Genomic DNA, 16,712 nt, shown 5'->3' with positions numbered 1-16,712 from the left:
TTTTTTTTTCTTTTTGAACCCCTTTTTATCCCCTTTCTCCCCCCTCACAATTTGGGATCTCTTCTGATTTGGCTAAAGCATATTTTCCTGGGGTTGTTGCCACCATTTTAGTATTTTATTGCTCCTTCATAAACTCTTATCTGGACAAAATGACAAGGCAGAAAAATTCACAACAAAAAAAAAGAACAAGAGGTAGTACCAAAGGCTAGGGACCTAATCAATACAGACATTGGTAATATGTCAGATATAGAGTTCAGAATGACGATTCTCAAGGTTCTAGCCGGGCTTGAAAAAGGCATGGAAGATATTAAAGCAACCCTCTCGGGAGATATAAAAGCTCTTTCTGGAGAAATAAAAGAACTAAAATCTAACCAAGTTGAAATCAAAAAAGCTATTAATGAGGTGCAATCAAAAATGGAGGCTCTCACTGTTAGGATAAATGAGGCAGAAGAAAGAATTAGCGATATAGAAGACCAAATGACAGAGAATAAAGAAGCTGAGCAAAAGAGGGACAAACAGCTACTGGACCACGAGGGGAGAATTCGAGAGATAAGTGACACCATAAGACGAAACAATATTAGAATAATTGGGATTCCAGAAGAAGAGGAAACGGAAAGGGAAGCAGAAGGTATATTGGAGAGAATTATTGGAGAGAATTTCCCCAATATGGCAAAGGGAACAAGCATCAAAATTCAAGAGGTTCAGAGAACCCCCCTCAAAATCAATAAGAAGAGGTCCACACCCCGTCACCTAATAGTAAAATTTACAAGTCTTAGTGACAAAGAAAAGATCCTGAAAGCAGCCCGGGAAAAGAAGTCTGTAACGTACAATGGTAAAAATATTAGATTGGCAGCAGACTTATCCACAGAGACCTGGCAGGCCAGAAAGAGCTGGCATGATATATTCAGAGTACTAAATGAGAAAAACATGCAGCCAAGAATACTATATCCAGCTAGGCTATCATTGAAAATAGAAGGAGAGATTAAAAGCTTCCAGGACAAACAAAAACTGAAAGAATTTGCAAATACCAAGCCAGCTCTACAGGAAATATTGAAAGGGGTCCTCTAAGCAAAGAGAGACCCTAAAAGAAGTAGATCAGAAAGAAACAGAGACAATATACAATAACAGTCACCTTACAGGCAATACAATGGCACTAAATTCATATCTCTCAATACTTACCCTGAATGTTAATGGGCTAAATGCCCCAATCAAAAGACACCATGTACCAGAATGGATAAAAAAACAAAACCCATCGATATGTTGCCTACAAGAAACTCATCTTAAACCCAAAGACACCTCCAGGTTTAAAGTGAGGGGGTGGAAAAGAATTTACCATGCTAATGGACATCAGAAGAAAGCAGGAGTGGCAATCCTTATATCAGATCAATTAGATTTTAAGCCAAAGACTATAATAAGAGATGAGGAAGGACACTATATCATACTCAAAGGAACTGTCCAACAAGAAGATCTAACAATTTTAAATATCTATGCCCCTAACGTGGGAGCAGCCAACTATATAAACCAATTAATAACAAAATCAAAGAAACACATCGACAAGAATACAATAATAGTAGGGGACTTTAACACTCCCCTCACTGAAATGGACAGATCATCCAAGCAAAAGATCAACAAGGAAATCAAGGCCTTAAATGACACACTGGACCAGATGGACATCACAGATATATTCAGAACATTTCATCCCAAAGCAACAGAATACACATTCTTCTCTAGTGCACATGGAACATTCTCCAGAATAGATCACATTCTTGGTCCTAAATCAAGTCTCAACCGGTATCAAAAGATTGGGATCATTCCCTGCATATTTTCAGACCACAATGCTCTAAAGCTAGAACTCAATCACAAGAGGAAATTTGGAAAGAACCCAAATACATGGAGACTAAACAGCATCCTTCTAAAGAATGAATGGGTCAACCAGGAAATTAAAGAAGAATTGAAAAAATTTATGGAAACAAATGATAATGAAAACACAATGGTTCAGAATCTGTGGGACACAACAAAGGCAGTCCTGAGAGGAAAATATATAGTGGTACAAGCCTTTCTCAAGAAACAAGAAAGGTCTCAGGTACACAACCTAACCCTACACCAAAAGGAGCTGGATAAAGAACAAGAAAGAAACCCTAAACCCAGCAGGAGAAGAGAAATCATAAAGATCAGAGCAGAAATCAATGAAATAGAAACCAAAAAAACAATAGAACAAATCAACGAAACTAGGTTCTTTGAAAGAATTAATAAGATTGATAAACCCCTGGCCAGACTTATCAAAAAGAAAAGAGAAAGGACCCAAATAAATAACATCAGGAATGAAAGAGGAGAGATCACAACGAACACCAAAGAAATATAGACAATTATAAGAACATACTATGAGCAACTCTACGCCAACAAATTTGACAATCTGGAAGAAATGGATGCATTCCTAGAGACATATAAACTACCACAACTGAACCAGGAAGAAATGGAAAGCCTGAACAGACCCATAACCAGTAAGGAGATTGAAACAGTCATCAAAAAACTCCAAACAAACAAAAGCCCAGGGCCAGACGGCTTGCCGGGGGAATTCTACCAAACATTTAAAGAAGAATTAATTCCTATTCCCCTGAAACTGTTCCAAAAAATAGAAATAGAAGGAAAACTTCCAAACTCATTTTATGAGGCCAGCATCACCTTGATCCCAAAACCAGACAAGGATCCCAACAAAAAAGAGAACTACAGACCAATATCCTTGATGAACACAGATGCAAAAATTCTCGCCAAAATACTAGCCAATAGGATTCAACAGTACATTAAAAGGATTATTCACCACGACCAAGTGGGATTTATTCCAGGGCTGCAAGGTTGGTTCAACATCCACAAATCAATCAATGTGATACAATTCATTAATAAAAGAAAGAACAAGAACCATATGATACTCTCCATAGATGCTGAAAAAGCATTTGACAAAGTACAGCATCCCTTCCTGATCAAAACTCTTCAAAGTGTAGGGATAGAGGGCACATACCTCAATATTATCAAAACCATCTATGAAAAACCCACCGCAAATATCATTCTCAATGGAGAAAAACTGAAAGCTTTTCCGCTAAGGTCAGGAACACGGCAGGGATGTCCGTTATCACCACTGCTATTCAACATAGTACTAGAAGTCCTAGCCTCAGCAATCAGACAACAAAAGGAAATTAAAGGCATCCAAATTGGCAAAGAAGAAGTCAAACTATCACTCTTCCAGATGATATGATACTATATGTGGAAAACCCAAAAGACTCCACTCCAAAACTGCTAGAACTTGTACAGGAATTCAGTGAAGTGTCAGGATATAAAATCAATGCACAGAAATCAGTTGCATTTCTCTACACCAACAACAAGACAGAAGAAAGAGAAATTAAGGAGTCCATCCCATTTACAAGTGCACCCAAAACTATAAGATACCTAGGAATAAACCTAACCAAAGAGACTAAGAATCTATACTCAGAAAACTATAAAGTACTCATGAAAGAAATTGAGTAAGACACAAAGAAATGGGAAAAGTGTTCCATGCTCCTGGATTGGAAGAATAAATATTGTGAAAATGTCTATGCTACCTAAAGCAATCTACACATTTAATGCAATCCCTATCAAAGTACCATCCATTTATTTCAAAGAAATGGAACAAATAATCCTAAAATGTATATGGAACCAGAAAAGACCTCGAATAGCCAAAGGAATATTGAAAAAGAAAGCCAAAGTTGGTGGCATCACAATTCCGGACTTCAAGCTCTATTACAAAGCTGTCATCATCAAGACAGCATGGTACTGGCACAAAAACAGACACATAGATCAATGGAACAGAATAGAGAGCCCAGAAATGGACCCTCAACTCTATGGGCAACTCATCTTCCACAAAGCAGGAAAGAATGTCCAATGGAAAAAAGACAGCCTCTTCAATAAATGGTGTTGGGAAAATTGGACAGCCACATGGAGAAAAATGAAATTGGATCATTTCCTTACACCACACACGAAAATAGACTCAAAATGGATGAAGGATCTCAATGTGAGAAAGGAATCCATCAAAATCCTCGAGGAGAACACAGGCAGCAACCTCTTCGACCTCAGCCGCAGCAACATATTCCTAGGAACATCACCAAAGGCAAGGGAAGCAAGGGCAAAAATGAACTTTTGGGATTTTATCAAGATCAAAAGCTTTTGCACAGCAAAGGAAACAGTGAACAAAACCAAAAGACAACTGACAGAATGGGAGAAGATATTTGCAAATGACATATCAGATAAAGGGCTAGTGTCCAAAATCTATAAAGAACTTAGCAAACTCAACACCCAAAGAACAAATAATCCAATCAAGAAATGGGCAGAGGACATGCACAGACATTTCTGCAAAGAAGACATCCAGATGGCCAACAGACACATGAAAAAGTGCTCCATATCACTCGGCATCAGGGAAATACAAATCAAAACCACAATGAGATATCACCTCACACCAGTCAGGATGGCTAAAATTAACAAGTCAGGAAATGACAGATGCTGGCGAGGATGCGGAGAAAGGGGAACCCTCCTACACTGTTGGTGGGAATGCAAGCTGGTGCAACCACTCTGGAAAACAGCATGGAGGTTCCTCAAAATGTTGAAAATAGAACTACCCTATGACCCTGCAATTGCACTGCTGGGTATTTACCCTAAAGATACAAACGTAGTGATCCGAAGGGGCACGTGCACCCGAATGTTTATAGCAGCAATGTCTACAATAGCCAAACTATGGAAAGAACCTAGATGTCCATCTACAGATGAATGGATAAAGAAGATGTGGTATATATACACAATGGAATACTATGCAGCCATCAAAAGAAATGAAATCTTGCCATTTGCGACGACGTGGATGGAACTAGAGGGTATCATGCTTAGCGAAATAAGTCAATCGGAGAAAGACAACTATCATATGATCTCCCTGATATGAGGGAGAGGAGATGCAACATGGGGGGTTGAGGGGGTAGGAGAAGAGTAAATGAAACAAGATGGGATTGGGAGGGAGACAAACCATAAGTGACTCTTAATCTCACAAAACAAACTGAGGGTTGATGGGTGGAGGGGGTTGGGAGAGGGGGGTGGGGTTATGGAAATTGGGGAGGGTATGTGCTATGGTGAGTGCTGTGAAGTGTGTAAACCTGGCGATTCGCAGACCTGTACCCCTGGGGATAAAAATATATGTTTATAAAGCTGTAAAAAAAAAAAAAAAGATAAAAGAAAGGATGAATACCCAAGTTTTGTAGCAACATGGACGGGACTGGAAGAGATTATGCTGAGTGAAATAAGTCAAGCAGAGAAAGTCAATTATCATATGGTTTCACTTATTTGTGGAGCATAACAAATAGCATGGAGGACAAGGGGAGATGGAGAGGAGAAGGGAGTTGAGGGAAATTGGAAGGGGAGGTGAACCATGAGAGACTATGGACTCTGAAAAACGATCTGAGAATTTTGAAGGGGTGGGGGGTGGGAGGTTGGGGGCACCAGGTGGTGGGTATTGTAGAGGGCACGGATTGCATGGAGCACTGGGTGTGGTGCAAAAATAATGAATACTGTTATGCTGAAAAAAATAAAAAAAAATTAAAAAAAAAAAAAGAAACCAGGCATTTTTAGATATATTCAAGGAAATTCAAAGTGACTGACTCTAAGTCTCATAGTTGGGAATAGTGCTCTAGGGAAAAATTTATACTTCTCTTTATCTTCAAAGTAGGTTCTGACATGGAACATCCTAGCAAAACATTTTTACTTTTGTTTCATGATGTAAGAGTTCCATGAACTAGAGTGAACTAAGTTTTCTCATTTTTTGGTATCCCAGACATGACTATAGGACAGTAATAGAAAGGCTGTCTTTGTTATCTTTTTCTGTTGTTAGGAAGAAGTTTAAGAATGATGGATATAGGGGAACCTGGGTGGCTCAGTGGGTTAAAGCCTCTGCCTTCAGCTCAGGTCATAATCCCAGGGTCCTGGGATTGAGCCCCACATTGGGCTCTCTGCTTGGCTGAGAGCCTACTTCCCCCCCCCACACCCACTCTGCCTGCCTCTCTGCCTTGTGATCTCTCTCTCTCTGCCAAATAAATAAATAAATAAAATCTTTAAAAATATATTTTTAAAAAATGGTGGATATAAATGACACTTACTACAGATAAGTAGTAACAATGACATTGTTGAGTTAAGGGTATTTAGAAAACAAAATTTGTTATTGATTTTTAGACTTTTTTTTAAACTGTGATTATTGTTATGGATATAATTATCAGCTGTTGACTTATAGAATTCTTTTGATATGCCAGGTTAGTGCTTTCTGTGTGAAATTTAAAAATAATGCTGTGTATTAAGCATTAATATATTCATTTTATGGAATAGCACAGATGAGATTAATATCACAAATAGTAAGTGACCCAGCCAGTAATTGAACCTATAGGACCTCCATTTTTTTTTTTAAGATTTTATTTATTTATTTGACAGACAGAGATCACAAGTAGGCAGAGAGGCAGGCAGAGAGAGAGGAGGAAGCAGGCTCCCCGCAGAGCAGAGAGCCCGAGGTGGGGCTCGATCCCAGAACCCTGGGATCATGACCTGAGCCGAAGGCTGAGGCTTTAACCCACTGAGGCACCCAGGCGCCCCAGGACCTCCATTTTTAACCAATTACACTTAGCCTCTACTCACTTTTAACTGCCTGGGTCTGAAAGTGATGTTTTAGATTTCATGCAAGAGAATTAATCAAATAACCTCAACTTAACTGCCAGGACAGGAAAATATGGGCTTCATACAGATGTGGCAAACATACAACATTGCCCCTATCATCCTAAGTCCTGATAATCAGTCACTCTTATTATGACATTATTCTGCTTTTCACCCCAGAAACTCTCCAGCTTTGAAGCTGGTTTGATATTCTTTAATAATAGTATTCTTAGCTAAATCATATTTGTTTCCCTAAAAGCTGGTCATTCCATTAATTTTTTTCTTGTTTTAAGAATATTAATCATGGCTGCTTATAATGAGTGAAAAATTTTTTTAACAAATTCCCATTTGACACAAATTTCAAATGGGCAAAATAGGTGAAGGGAAGTGGGTGATACAGGCATCTAGTTATGGAATGAATATTTCATAGGGATAAAAGGCACAGCATAAGAAATGTAGTAAAGTGAAAACAAAAACAAAAACAAAAACAAAAAAACGGGCAACATTCCCCATAAGTCCCTTATTCAAAGTAGATGGGGAACTCATCTGGTCTCATAGAAACAACTCAGGTTTCACATTTATTTCTTCTAGTTTTATAATGTAAGTGGGCACTGTACGCATTCCATTTCCCCATTTCACATTGAAAAATATCACGCCAACTGCAGGTCTAGTTGTATGATCTTAGATGAAATATCAATGAAAATATGTCATTGTGATAAAGAGGAGAATTTGGCCAAGAATTGACATTTTTTATGTTAGTCTTCAGAGAAAAGCTATTAACAAGAGCTGAATGGTATATTTGGTATTTGAACTATAATGAATAGAAGATATATAATGATGCAAAAATTCAAATATTTATTGAGTAATAACTAAATAAAAAGGAGAAAATGTTGATTCTGCTCTACACTGACACCTAAGAATCATGAAGTATGGCTGGACAGCTGAATATCACCAAATGAGGTGTATAATAGTTAACTTAGTGGGCTTGTTGTCCTCAAATCCTGCATACCCCAGAAGGAAATGGCACTCGACTAGTTCCTGGGTGACAATCTCTGAGTCCTTAGAATATCATGCCTGAAAAGAGTATCTTTGTATACCTGAGATCTTGGAACACAGGAGACGGTTTATGCTAATAGTGAAATTTATGGTGAATGCATGTTTTTATCCTTCCTCAGCCATGCTATATTAGTTTGACCTTTCGTGACAGTGGAGAGGGTTGGAGAGTAAATAGTTAGGTCGGTCACATAAGCATAGAGTTGCTACATGAGTGACTCCCAATAAAAACCTAGGATCCCAAGATTCTAGAGAGCATCTCTGGTTAATAATACATTGTAGATGTTGTCACGCATTTTTCCTGGAAGAATTAAGTATTGTCTGTGCAACTCCAATAGGAGAAGATAACTGGAAGCTTGTGCCTGGTTTCTCTTGGACTTTGTACTATCCATCTTTTGTTTTTTGCTGAGTTTAATCTATATCCTTTCACTGTAATAAATTGTACCACGAATATAAGTTTTTCTGAATTCTATAAGTTCTTCTAGGAAATCATTATAGCTGAGGGTATCTTGGGGTCTCATGAAACAAAAGATGAATAAAAGTTCATAAACAAAAAAAGTTGCCAGTACAATTATGAGATACTCAGTGTCATTATAATAGATCACATGTTTATTAAGTGTGTTACCATTACAAAAATTTCTCATAATTTATTATAAGTATTCAGAGGAGTGAGAATCACTTCAAACCATAGAGGCTGAACAAGTGGAAGAAGAGTCAGGATGTTAACCTGGCTCTCAAAGGGCTCAGGAGAGGAGAAAAAACAGAACAAAATAAGGAAAATACAACCCAGGGCCAGAGGGCAGTAAGCAGAATACCTTGACTGAAGTGTGAATTTGAAAAAGTTAAGTAAGAGTTAAAATTGGAAATGTAGACAGGGAACAAACTGTAGGGTTTTAATGCTGCTGTTTACCATAAAACACCAATTTAACCCATCCCTCCACCTAACTCCCTTCTGACAACCATCAGTTTGTTCTCCATAGTTAAGAGTCTGTTTCTTGGTGTGTGTGTGTCTCTCTCTTTTTCCTTTGGATCATTTGTTTCTTAAATTCCACATATGAGTGAAATCATATGGCATTTGTCTTTCTCTAATTTACTTTGTTTAGCATTATATTCTTTAGCTCCATCCATATTGTAGCATATGGAAAATTTTCATTTTTTTTCTTCCAAGTTTTTATTTAAATTCCAGTCAGTTAACTTATAGTGTAATATTACTTTCAGGTGTAGGATGTAGCAATTCATTATTAACATATAACACCTGGTACTCATCACAAGTGCACTCCTTAATACCTATATAACTCCCACTCACCTCCCCCCAGCAATCCTCAATTTATTCTCTATAGTTAAGAGTCTGTTTTATGGTTTGCCTCTCCCTTTCCCCCCCCACCATATTCATCTGTTTTGTTTCTTAAATTCCACATATGAGTGAAATCAAATGCTTTTGTCTTTCTCTTACTGACTTATTTGGCTTACGATAATATTCTCTAGCTCTATCCACATCACTAAAAATGGCAAGATTTCATTCCTTTTTATGGCTGAGTAATATTCCATTATATAAATATATACATATAAACCCCCACATCTTCTTTATCCATTCATCAGTCAATGGACTTTTGGGCTCATTCCATAATTTGGCTATTATTGATAATGCACATATTCAGGGTGCACATATTCCTTTGAATCAGTATTTTTGTATCCTTTGGGTAAATACCTGGTAGTACAGTTGCTACATCATGGAGTAGTTCCATTTTAACTTTTTGAGGAAACTCCATATTATTTTCCACTGTGACTGCACCAGTTTGCATTCCCACCAACAGTGTAAGAGGGTGACCCTTTCTCCACATCCTTGCCAACATCTGTTGTTTTCTGTGTTGTCAATTTTAGCCATTCTGACAGGTGTGAGCTGCTATCTCATTTTAATTTTTATTTGTTATTTCCCTGATGATGAGTGATGTTGAGCATCTTTTCATGTGTCTGTTAGCCATCTGGATGTCTTCTTTGGAAACCTGTCTATTCATGTCTTCTGCCCATTTTTTTAAATGCATTGTTTTTTGGATGTTGAGTTTGGTAAGATCTTTATAGATTTTGGATACTAACTCTAAATCACATATGTCATTTGGAATACCTTCTCTTATTCTAAAATATGCCTTAGTTTTCTTGATTATTTCCTTCACTGTGCTGAATCTTTTTATCTTGATTAAGTCCCAATAGTTCATTTTTGCTTTTGTTTCCCTTGCCTCTGAAGATGTAGCTAGTAAGTTGCTACAGCCAATGTCAAAGAGGTTCCTGCCTATCTTTTCCAGGATTTTGATGGTTTCCTGTCTCACATTTAGTTCTTTCATCCATTTAGAATTTATTTTGTATATGGTGCAAATAAGTGGCCCAGTTTCATTCCACTGCATGTTGCTATCCAGTTTTCCTAATGCCATTTGTTGAAGAGACTGTCTTTTTTCCATTGGTTATTCTTTCTTGCTTTGTTGAAAATTAGTTGACCATATAGTTGTGGGCCCATTTTTGGGCTTTCTGTTCTGTTCCATTGATCTATGTGTCTGTTTCTGTGCTAGTATCATACTGCCTTAATCACTTCAGCTTTGTAATATAACTTGAAGTCCAGAATTGTGATGCCACCGGCTTTGCTTTTTTTATTTCAAGACTACTTTGGCAGTCTTTGGGGTCTTTTATGTTATACAAATTCTAGGATTGTTTGTTCCAGCTCTGTGAAAAATGCAAGTTGTATTTTTTAAGGAATTGTATTAAATGTGTAAATTGCTTTATGTAGTATAGACTTTTAACAAAATTTGTTCTTCTAATCCAACATTTGTTCTTCTAATCCATAAGCATGGAAAGTTTTTCCATTTCTTTGTGCCATCTTCAGTTTCTTTCATAAGTGTTTAGTAGTTTTCAGAGCACGGATTTTTTACTTCTTTGCTTAGGTTTATTCCTAGGTTTATTCCTTATGGGTTTTGATGCGATCATAAATGGGATTGGTTCCTTGATTTCTCTTTCTGCTGCTTCATTATTAGTATATAGAAATGCAACAGATATCTATACATTGACTTTATATCCTGTGACTTTACTGAATTAGTGTATCAGTTCTAACAGTTTTTTGGTGGAGTCTCTTGGGTTTTCTACATAGAGTATCATGTTGTCTGCAAAGAGTCAAAGTTTGATTTCTTCCTCACCAATTTGGATACATTTTATTTCTTTTCATTGTCTGATTGCTGTGGCTAGGACTTTTTAGTACTATGTTAAATAACAGTGGTGAGAGAGGGCATCCCTGTATTGTTCCTGACCTTAGGAGAAAAGCTCTCAATATTTCCCCATTGAGGATAAGATTAGCTGTGTGTGTTTTTTGTATATGGCCTTTATGATCTTGAGGTGTTTCCTTTACCCCTACTTTATAAGGTTTTTATCAAGAGTGAATGTTGTACTTTGTCAAATGTTTTTTCTGCATCTATTGAGAGGATCATATGGTCCTTATCCTTTTTTTTTTTTTTTATGTGGCGTATCTCATTGATTGATTTTTGAACCACACTTGCAATCCAGGAATAAATCCCACTTGCTTTTGGTGAATGATTCTTTTAGTGTCCTGTTGAATTCAATTTGCTGGTATTCTGTTGAGAATTTTTGTGTCCATGTTCATCAGGGATATTGGCCTGTAGTTCTCTTTTTTAGTGGAGTCTTTGTCTGGTTATGTAATCAGGGTAATGTTGGCCTCATAGAATGAGTTTGGAAGTTTTCCTTCCACTTCTGTTTTTTAGAATAGTTTGAGAAGAATAGGCATTAACTCTTCTTTAAATGTTTGGAAGAATTCCCCTGTGAAGCCGTCTGTCTCTGGACTTCTGTTTTTGAGGAAACTCTTGATTACTTGTTCAATTAACTTGCTGGTTATCAGTCTGTTCAACTTTGGTTGTTTATTTCTAGGAATTGATCCACTTTTTTTCCAGATTGCCAGATTTGTTGGCATATAACTTTTCATAATATTCTCTTAAAATTATTTATATTTCTGTGGTGTTGGTTGTGATTTCTCCTCTCATTTGTGATTTTATTTATTTGGGTCCTTTTCCTTTTGATAAGTCTGGCTAGGGGTTTATCAATTTTATTAATTTTTTCAAAGAATCAGCTCCTGGGTTCATTGATCTGTTCTACTGGGTTTTTTGTTTGTTTTCCTATCATTTATTTCAGCTCTAATCATTATTATTTCCCTTCTTCTGCTAGTTTTAGGCTTTCTTTGTTGTTCTTTTTCTACCTCTTTTAGGTGTAAGGCTAAGCTGCATACTGGAGATTTTTCTTGCTACTTGAGGTAGGCCTGTACTGCTATGTTCTTCCTTCTAATGACTGCTTTTGCTGCATCAAAGAATTAGAAACAGGAAACACAGTAGAACACATCAACAAAACTGGAAGCTGGTTCTTTGAAAGAATTAATAAGATTGATAAACCACTGGCCAGGCTTACCCAAAAGGAAAGTGAAAGGACCCAAATTAATAAAATTATGAATGAAAGGGGAGAGATCACTAACACTAAGGATATAGAGACAATCATCAGAAATTATTATCAATAACTATATGCCAATAAGTCAAGCAGCCTAGAAGAAATGGATGCCTTCCTGGAAACCTTTAAACTTCTATGTCTGAAAGAGGAAGAAATTGACAACCTGAATAGACCAATAGCCAGTAGTGAGTTTGAAGCAATGATCAAAAACCTCTCAAAAAACAAGAGTCTGGGGCCTGATGGATTCCCTGGGGAATTCTGCAAAACATTCAAAGAAGAAATAATACGTATTCTGCTGAAGCTGTTTCAAAAAATAGAAACAGAAGGAAAACTTCCAGACTCTTTTTATGAAGCCAGCATTACCCTGATCCCCAAACCAGGCAAAGGCCCCATCAAAAAGGAGAATTTCAATCCAATATCTTTGATGAATATGGATGCCAAGATTCTCAACAAGATCCTAGCTAATAGGATCCAACAATACATTAAAAAGATTATGTACCAAGATCAGGTGGGATTTATCTCTGGGATGTAGGGTGGTTCAACATTCACAAATCAATCAATGAGATAGAACAAATCAATAAGAGAAAAGAGAAGAACCACATGGTCCTCTCAATGGATGCACAAAAGGCATTTGACAAGATACAGCATCCGTTCCTGGTTAAAATGCTTCAAAGTATAGAGATAGAGGGAACATTCCTCAACTTCTTAAAATCTATCTGTGAAAAACCCACAGCGAATATCATTCTCAATGGGGAAAAGCTGGCAGCCTTCCCTTTGAGATCAGGAACAGGACAAGGATGTCCACTCTTGCCACTGTTGTTCAATAGAGTACTAGAAGTCCTAGCAACAGCAATCAGACAACAAAAAGAAATAAAAGATATTCAGATTGGCAAAGAAGTCAAACTCTCTTTGCAGATGACAAGATACTTTATATGGAAAACTCAAAAGACTCCACCCCCAATCTATTAGAACTCATACAGCAATTCAGTAATGTGGCAGGATACAAAATCAATGTACAGAAATCAGTTGCTTTTTTAAAATTTCACTGATCCAGAATTCATTGTTTATGCACCACATCCAGTGCTCCATGCAATATGTGCCCTCCATAATACCCACCACCCAGCTTACCCAACCTCCCCACCCAAGCCCTCAGTTTATTTCTCAGAGTCCACAGTCTCTCATCATTCATCTCCCCCTCCAGTTTCCCCCAACTCACTTCTCCTCTCTATCTCCCCATGTCCTCTGTGTTATTCTTTATGCTCCACAAATAAGCAAAACCATATGATAATTTACTCTCTCTGCTTGAATTATTTCACTCAGCATAATCTCTTCCAGTCCCATCCATGTTGATACAAAAGTTGGGTATTCATCCTTTCTGATGGAGGTACAATACTCCGTAGTATATATGGACCATATCTTCTTTATCCATTCATCTGTTGAAGGGCATCTTGGCTCTTTCCACAGTTTGGCGACTGTGGCCATTGCTGTTATGAACATTGGGGTACAGATGGCCCTTCTTTTCACTACATCTGTATCTTTGGGGTAAATATTCAATCGTGCAATTGCAGGGTCACAGGGAAGCTCTATTTTTAATTTCTTAAGGAATCTCCACACTGTTTTCCAAAGTGGCTGCACCAACTTGCATTCCCACCAACAGTGTAAGAGTATTCCCCTTTCTCCACATCCCCTCCAACACGTGTTGTTTACTGTCTTGTTAATTTTGGCCATTCTAACTGGTGGGGGTGGTATCACAATGTGGTTTTGATTTGAATCTTCCTGATGGCTAATGATGATGAGCAGTTTTCACTTCACATTGGGTGAAGGAGAGAAGTGAGTTTCGGGAAATCGGAGGTTTAGTGGTGATGAACTCTTTAACTTTTGTCTGGGAAAATCTATCTCTCCTTCCATTTTGAATGATAATCTTGCAGGCAGAGTATTCTTGGTTGCAGGTTTTCTCTTTCAGCACTTTGAATATATCTTGCCACTTACTTCAGGCCTGTAAATTTTCTGATGAAAAATCATCTTACAGCCTTATGGGGTTTGCATCATGTGTAACTATTTTCTTTTGTTGCTTTAAAAAGCTCTCTTTATCACCACTTTTTGTCATTTTAATTACAGTGTGTCTTGGTGTGGACTTCTTTGGGTTAATTTTATTGAGGGCTATCTGTCCCTCTGGATCTGGACGTCTGTTTCCTTACCCAAATTAGGGAAATTTTCAGTTAATGTTTCTTCAAATAATTTTTCTGCTCCCTTCTTTCTTTTTTTTCCCCCTTCTGGGATCTCTACAAGGTGAATGTTATTTTGTTTGACGATGTTGCTGAATTCCCTTAATCTATTCTCATTTTTTAATTATTATTCTTTCCTTTTGCTCTTCACTTCTGTGGTTTTCCATTGCTCTGTCTTCCAGGTCGTTGATCCATTCTTCTACCTCCTCTAATCTGCTACTGAGTCCCTCTACTGTATTTTTTATTTCAGTAGATTTCTTCATCTCTGATTGGTTCTTGTTAATATTTTCTTTTTATCTGTTAAAGGTTTCACTGAGAACTTCTACTCTTTTCTCAAGTCTAGTGAGTATCTTTATGACCATTACTTTAAATTCTTTATCAGGCATATTGCTTATCTCTATTTAATTTAGCTTTTTTTTTTCTATGATTTTGTCCTATTCTTTCATTTTGGACATATTTCTCTATCTCCTCATTTTCATTTTGTCTAACTCTTTATTTTTTCTCTGTATTAGGAACATCATCTAGATCTCCTGCTTTTAAAAGTAGTGGCCTTCAAAGCTGCTGCCATGGCAGCCGCAGCAGCAGAGACAGCCCAGAGAATTCAGGAGGAAGAGTGTCAACCAAGAGATGACTTTAGTGATGCAGATCAGCTCAGAGTTGGTAATGATGGGATTTTCATGCTGGCGTTTTTCATGGCATTTATTTTCAACTGGCTTGGATTTTGTTTATCCTTCTGTATCACCAGTACCATAGCTAGAAGGTATGGTGCCATCAGTGGATTTGGACTTTCGTTGATCAAATGGATTCTTATTGTTAGGTTTTCTGATTATTTTACTGGATATTTCAATGGACAGTATTGGCTTTGGTGGATATTTCTTGTACTTGGCCTGCTGCTTTTCTTCAGAGGATTTGTTAATTATCTAAAAGTCAGACACATGTCTGAAAGTATGGCAGCTGCTCATAGAACAAGATATTTCTTCTTATTATAGAGGCTGCATCAACCAGATATTCTTTTCTTAAACCAATGTGAAATTTCCAGATCATCTGTAAACTTACAATTTTAATAGGATAGAAGACTACTAAAAGCAGAAGATAAATTAGTGAAGAAAAGATAGATCTTCAAAATTGAATGACAGGATTGTTTATGCTTAAAAGCCATTTCTTTTCAATCTCTTAAATATTTAAATTACATTTGTTTTGCACATTTGCATATGTGCCCATGTTAAAGATTTGCGTATACTTGAAAGAAACTATAAAGTTATAGCAGTAAAGTCCAGTCACATTTGGTTAATCAGTGCTTGATATAATTGAAAGGGATGAGTGAGAAACCGTCTTCCAGCATGTAAATGCCATTGACTTCTGACCTGACATTTAGTATAATAAGAATGAAATTATTAACCATGTCAAATGCTTTAGTTTCTGGCTCCTAGATTCGTCTAGTAACTCTACACATGAAATGCCCTTGGTTATATATAGTTTTTTGAAAACTGCAGTGCTGATTATAGAAAAGCTTTGTCAGATTTTTGAACATGATATTTACATTATTATTTAGCAAATTCTTCCTGTAAATAACCACACATAAATTACTTTCTGCATTGTTTTCTTAGAAGCTGTGTCTGGATATCTTTTCAATTAATTTAAAGTTAAGTGAACTTAATATATAGAGAAAATTGGGGTGTTAAAGATAGTTTGTTTTAGGACAGATTTTAAGAAGATATGGGTATTCCACATGTCCTTTAGAAGAACATCTTTTTGTTGTTTTCTTTTTAAGGGACATGCCAGGTTTAGGGATTCCCAGTCGAGAAGCTTGGTTTTTAAGATTGCCACCTTAGAGAGTATTGCAGGAAGAGATTGTATTAGATATTACATTTATTTCATTTAAGACACTTTTGAAAATTAATTTTCTGAATAAGGTATTCTCATTTGCATTTGTCTTTTAAAAAGCCAATAAAGGTATCTTTCAAAAAAAAAAAAGTAGTGGCCTTATGAAGAAGAGGTCCTGTGGTACCCTGTAGCACAATGCCCCCTATTTACCAGAACCAAGCACTTTAGAAGTGTCTCTTATGTGGGTGAGCCACATTCACCTTCAGTTCAGTTGGTTGCTATGGCCCGCTTTGCCTGTTGTGGGTGTATATTATCAATTAGGCATCAGCTTGTAATCTGACTGAAATTGAGCTATTGAACTCTTTCTCAAAAATCATGTGCTTTCCATGTATTCTCTATCTCAATGCCACCAGTATCAAC

The 16,712-nt window shown here is 37.0% G+C and overlaps 1 protein-coding gene across 1 annotated transcript in view; it reads left to right on the top strand.

Moving 5' to 3' along the window:
- LOC125100494 (NEDD4 family-interacting protein 2-like) overlaps positions 1-15,535 on the top strand; it is a 105,997-nt gene extending 90,462 nt beyond the window's left edge. Inside the window, exons 2-3 of the mRNA XM_047730728.1 lie at positions 14,775-14,810; positions 14,981-15,535. Of these exons, the coding sequence (XP_047586684.1) occupies positions 14,775-14,810; positions 14,981-15,457 (513 nt within the window). The 3' untranslated portion in view covers positions 15,458-15,535. The remainder of the gene's footprint in view (positions 1-14,774; positions 14,811-14,980) is intronic.
- Positions 15,536-16,712: the final 1,177 nt, after the last annotated feature.

The sequence above is a fragment of the Lutra lutra genome, chromosome 1, assembly GCF_902655055.1.
Source record: "Lutra lutra chromosome 1, mLutLut1.2, whole genome shotgun sequence".
NCBI lineage: Eukaryota > Metazoa > Chordata > Mammalia > Carnivora > Mustelidae > Lutra > Lutra lutra.
This window is presented reverse-complemented; position numbering and strand designations above follow the sequence as displayed.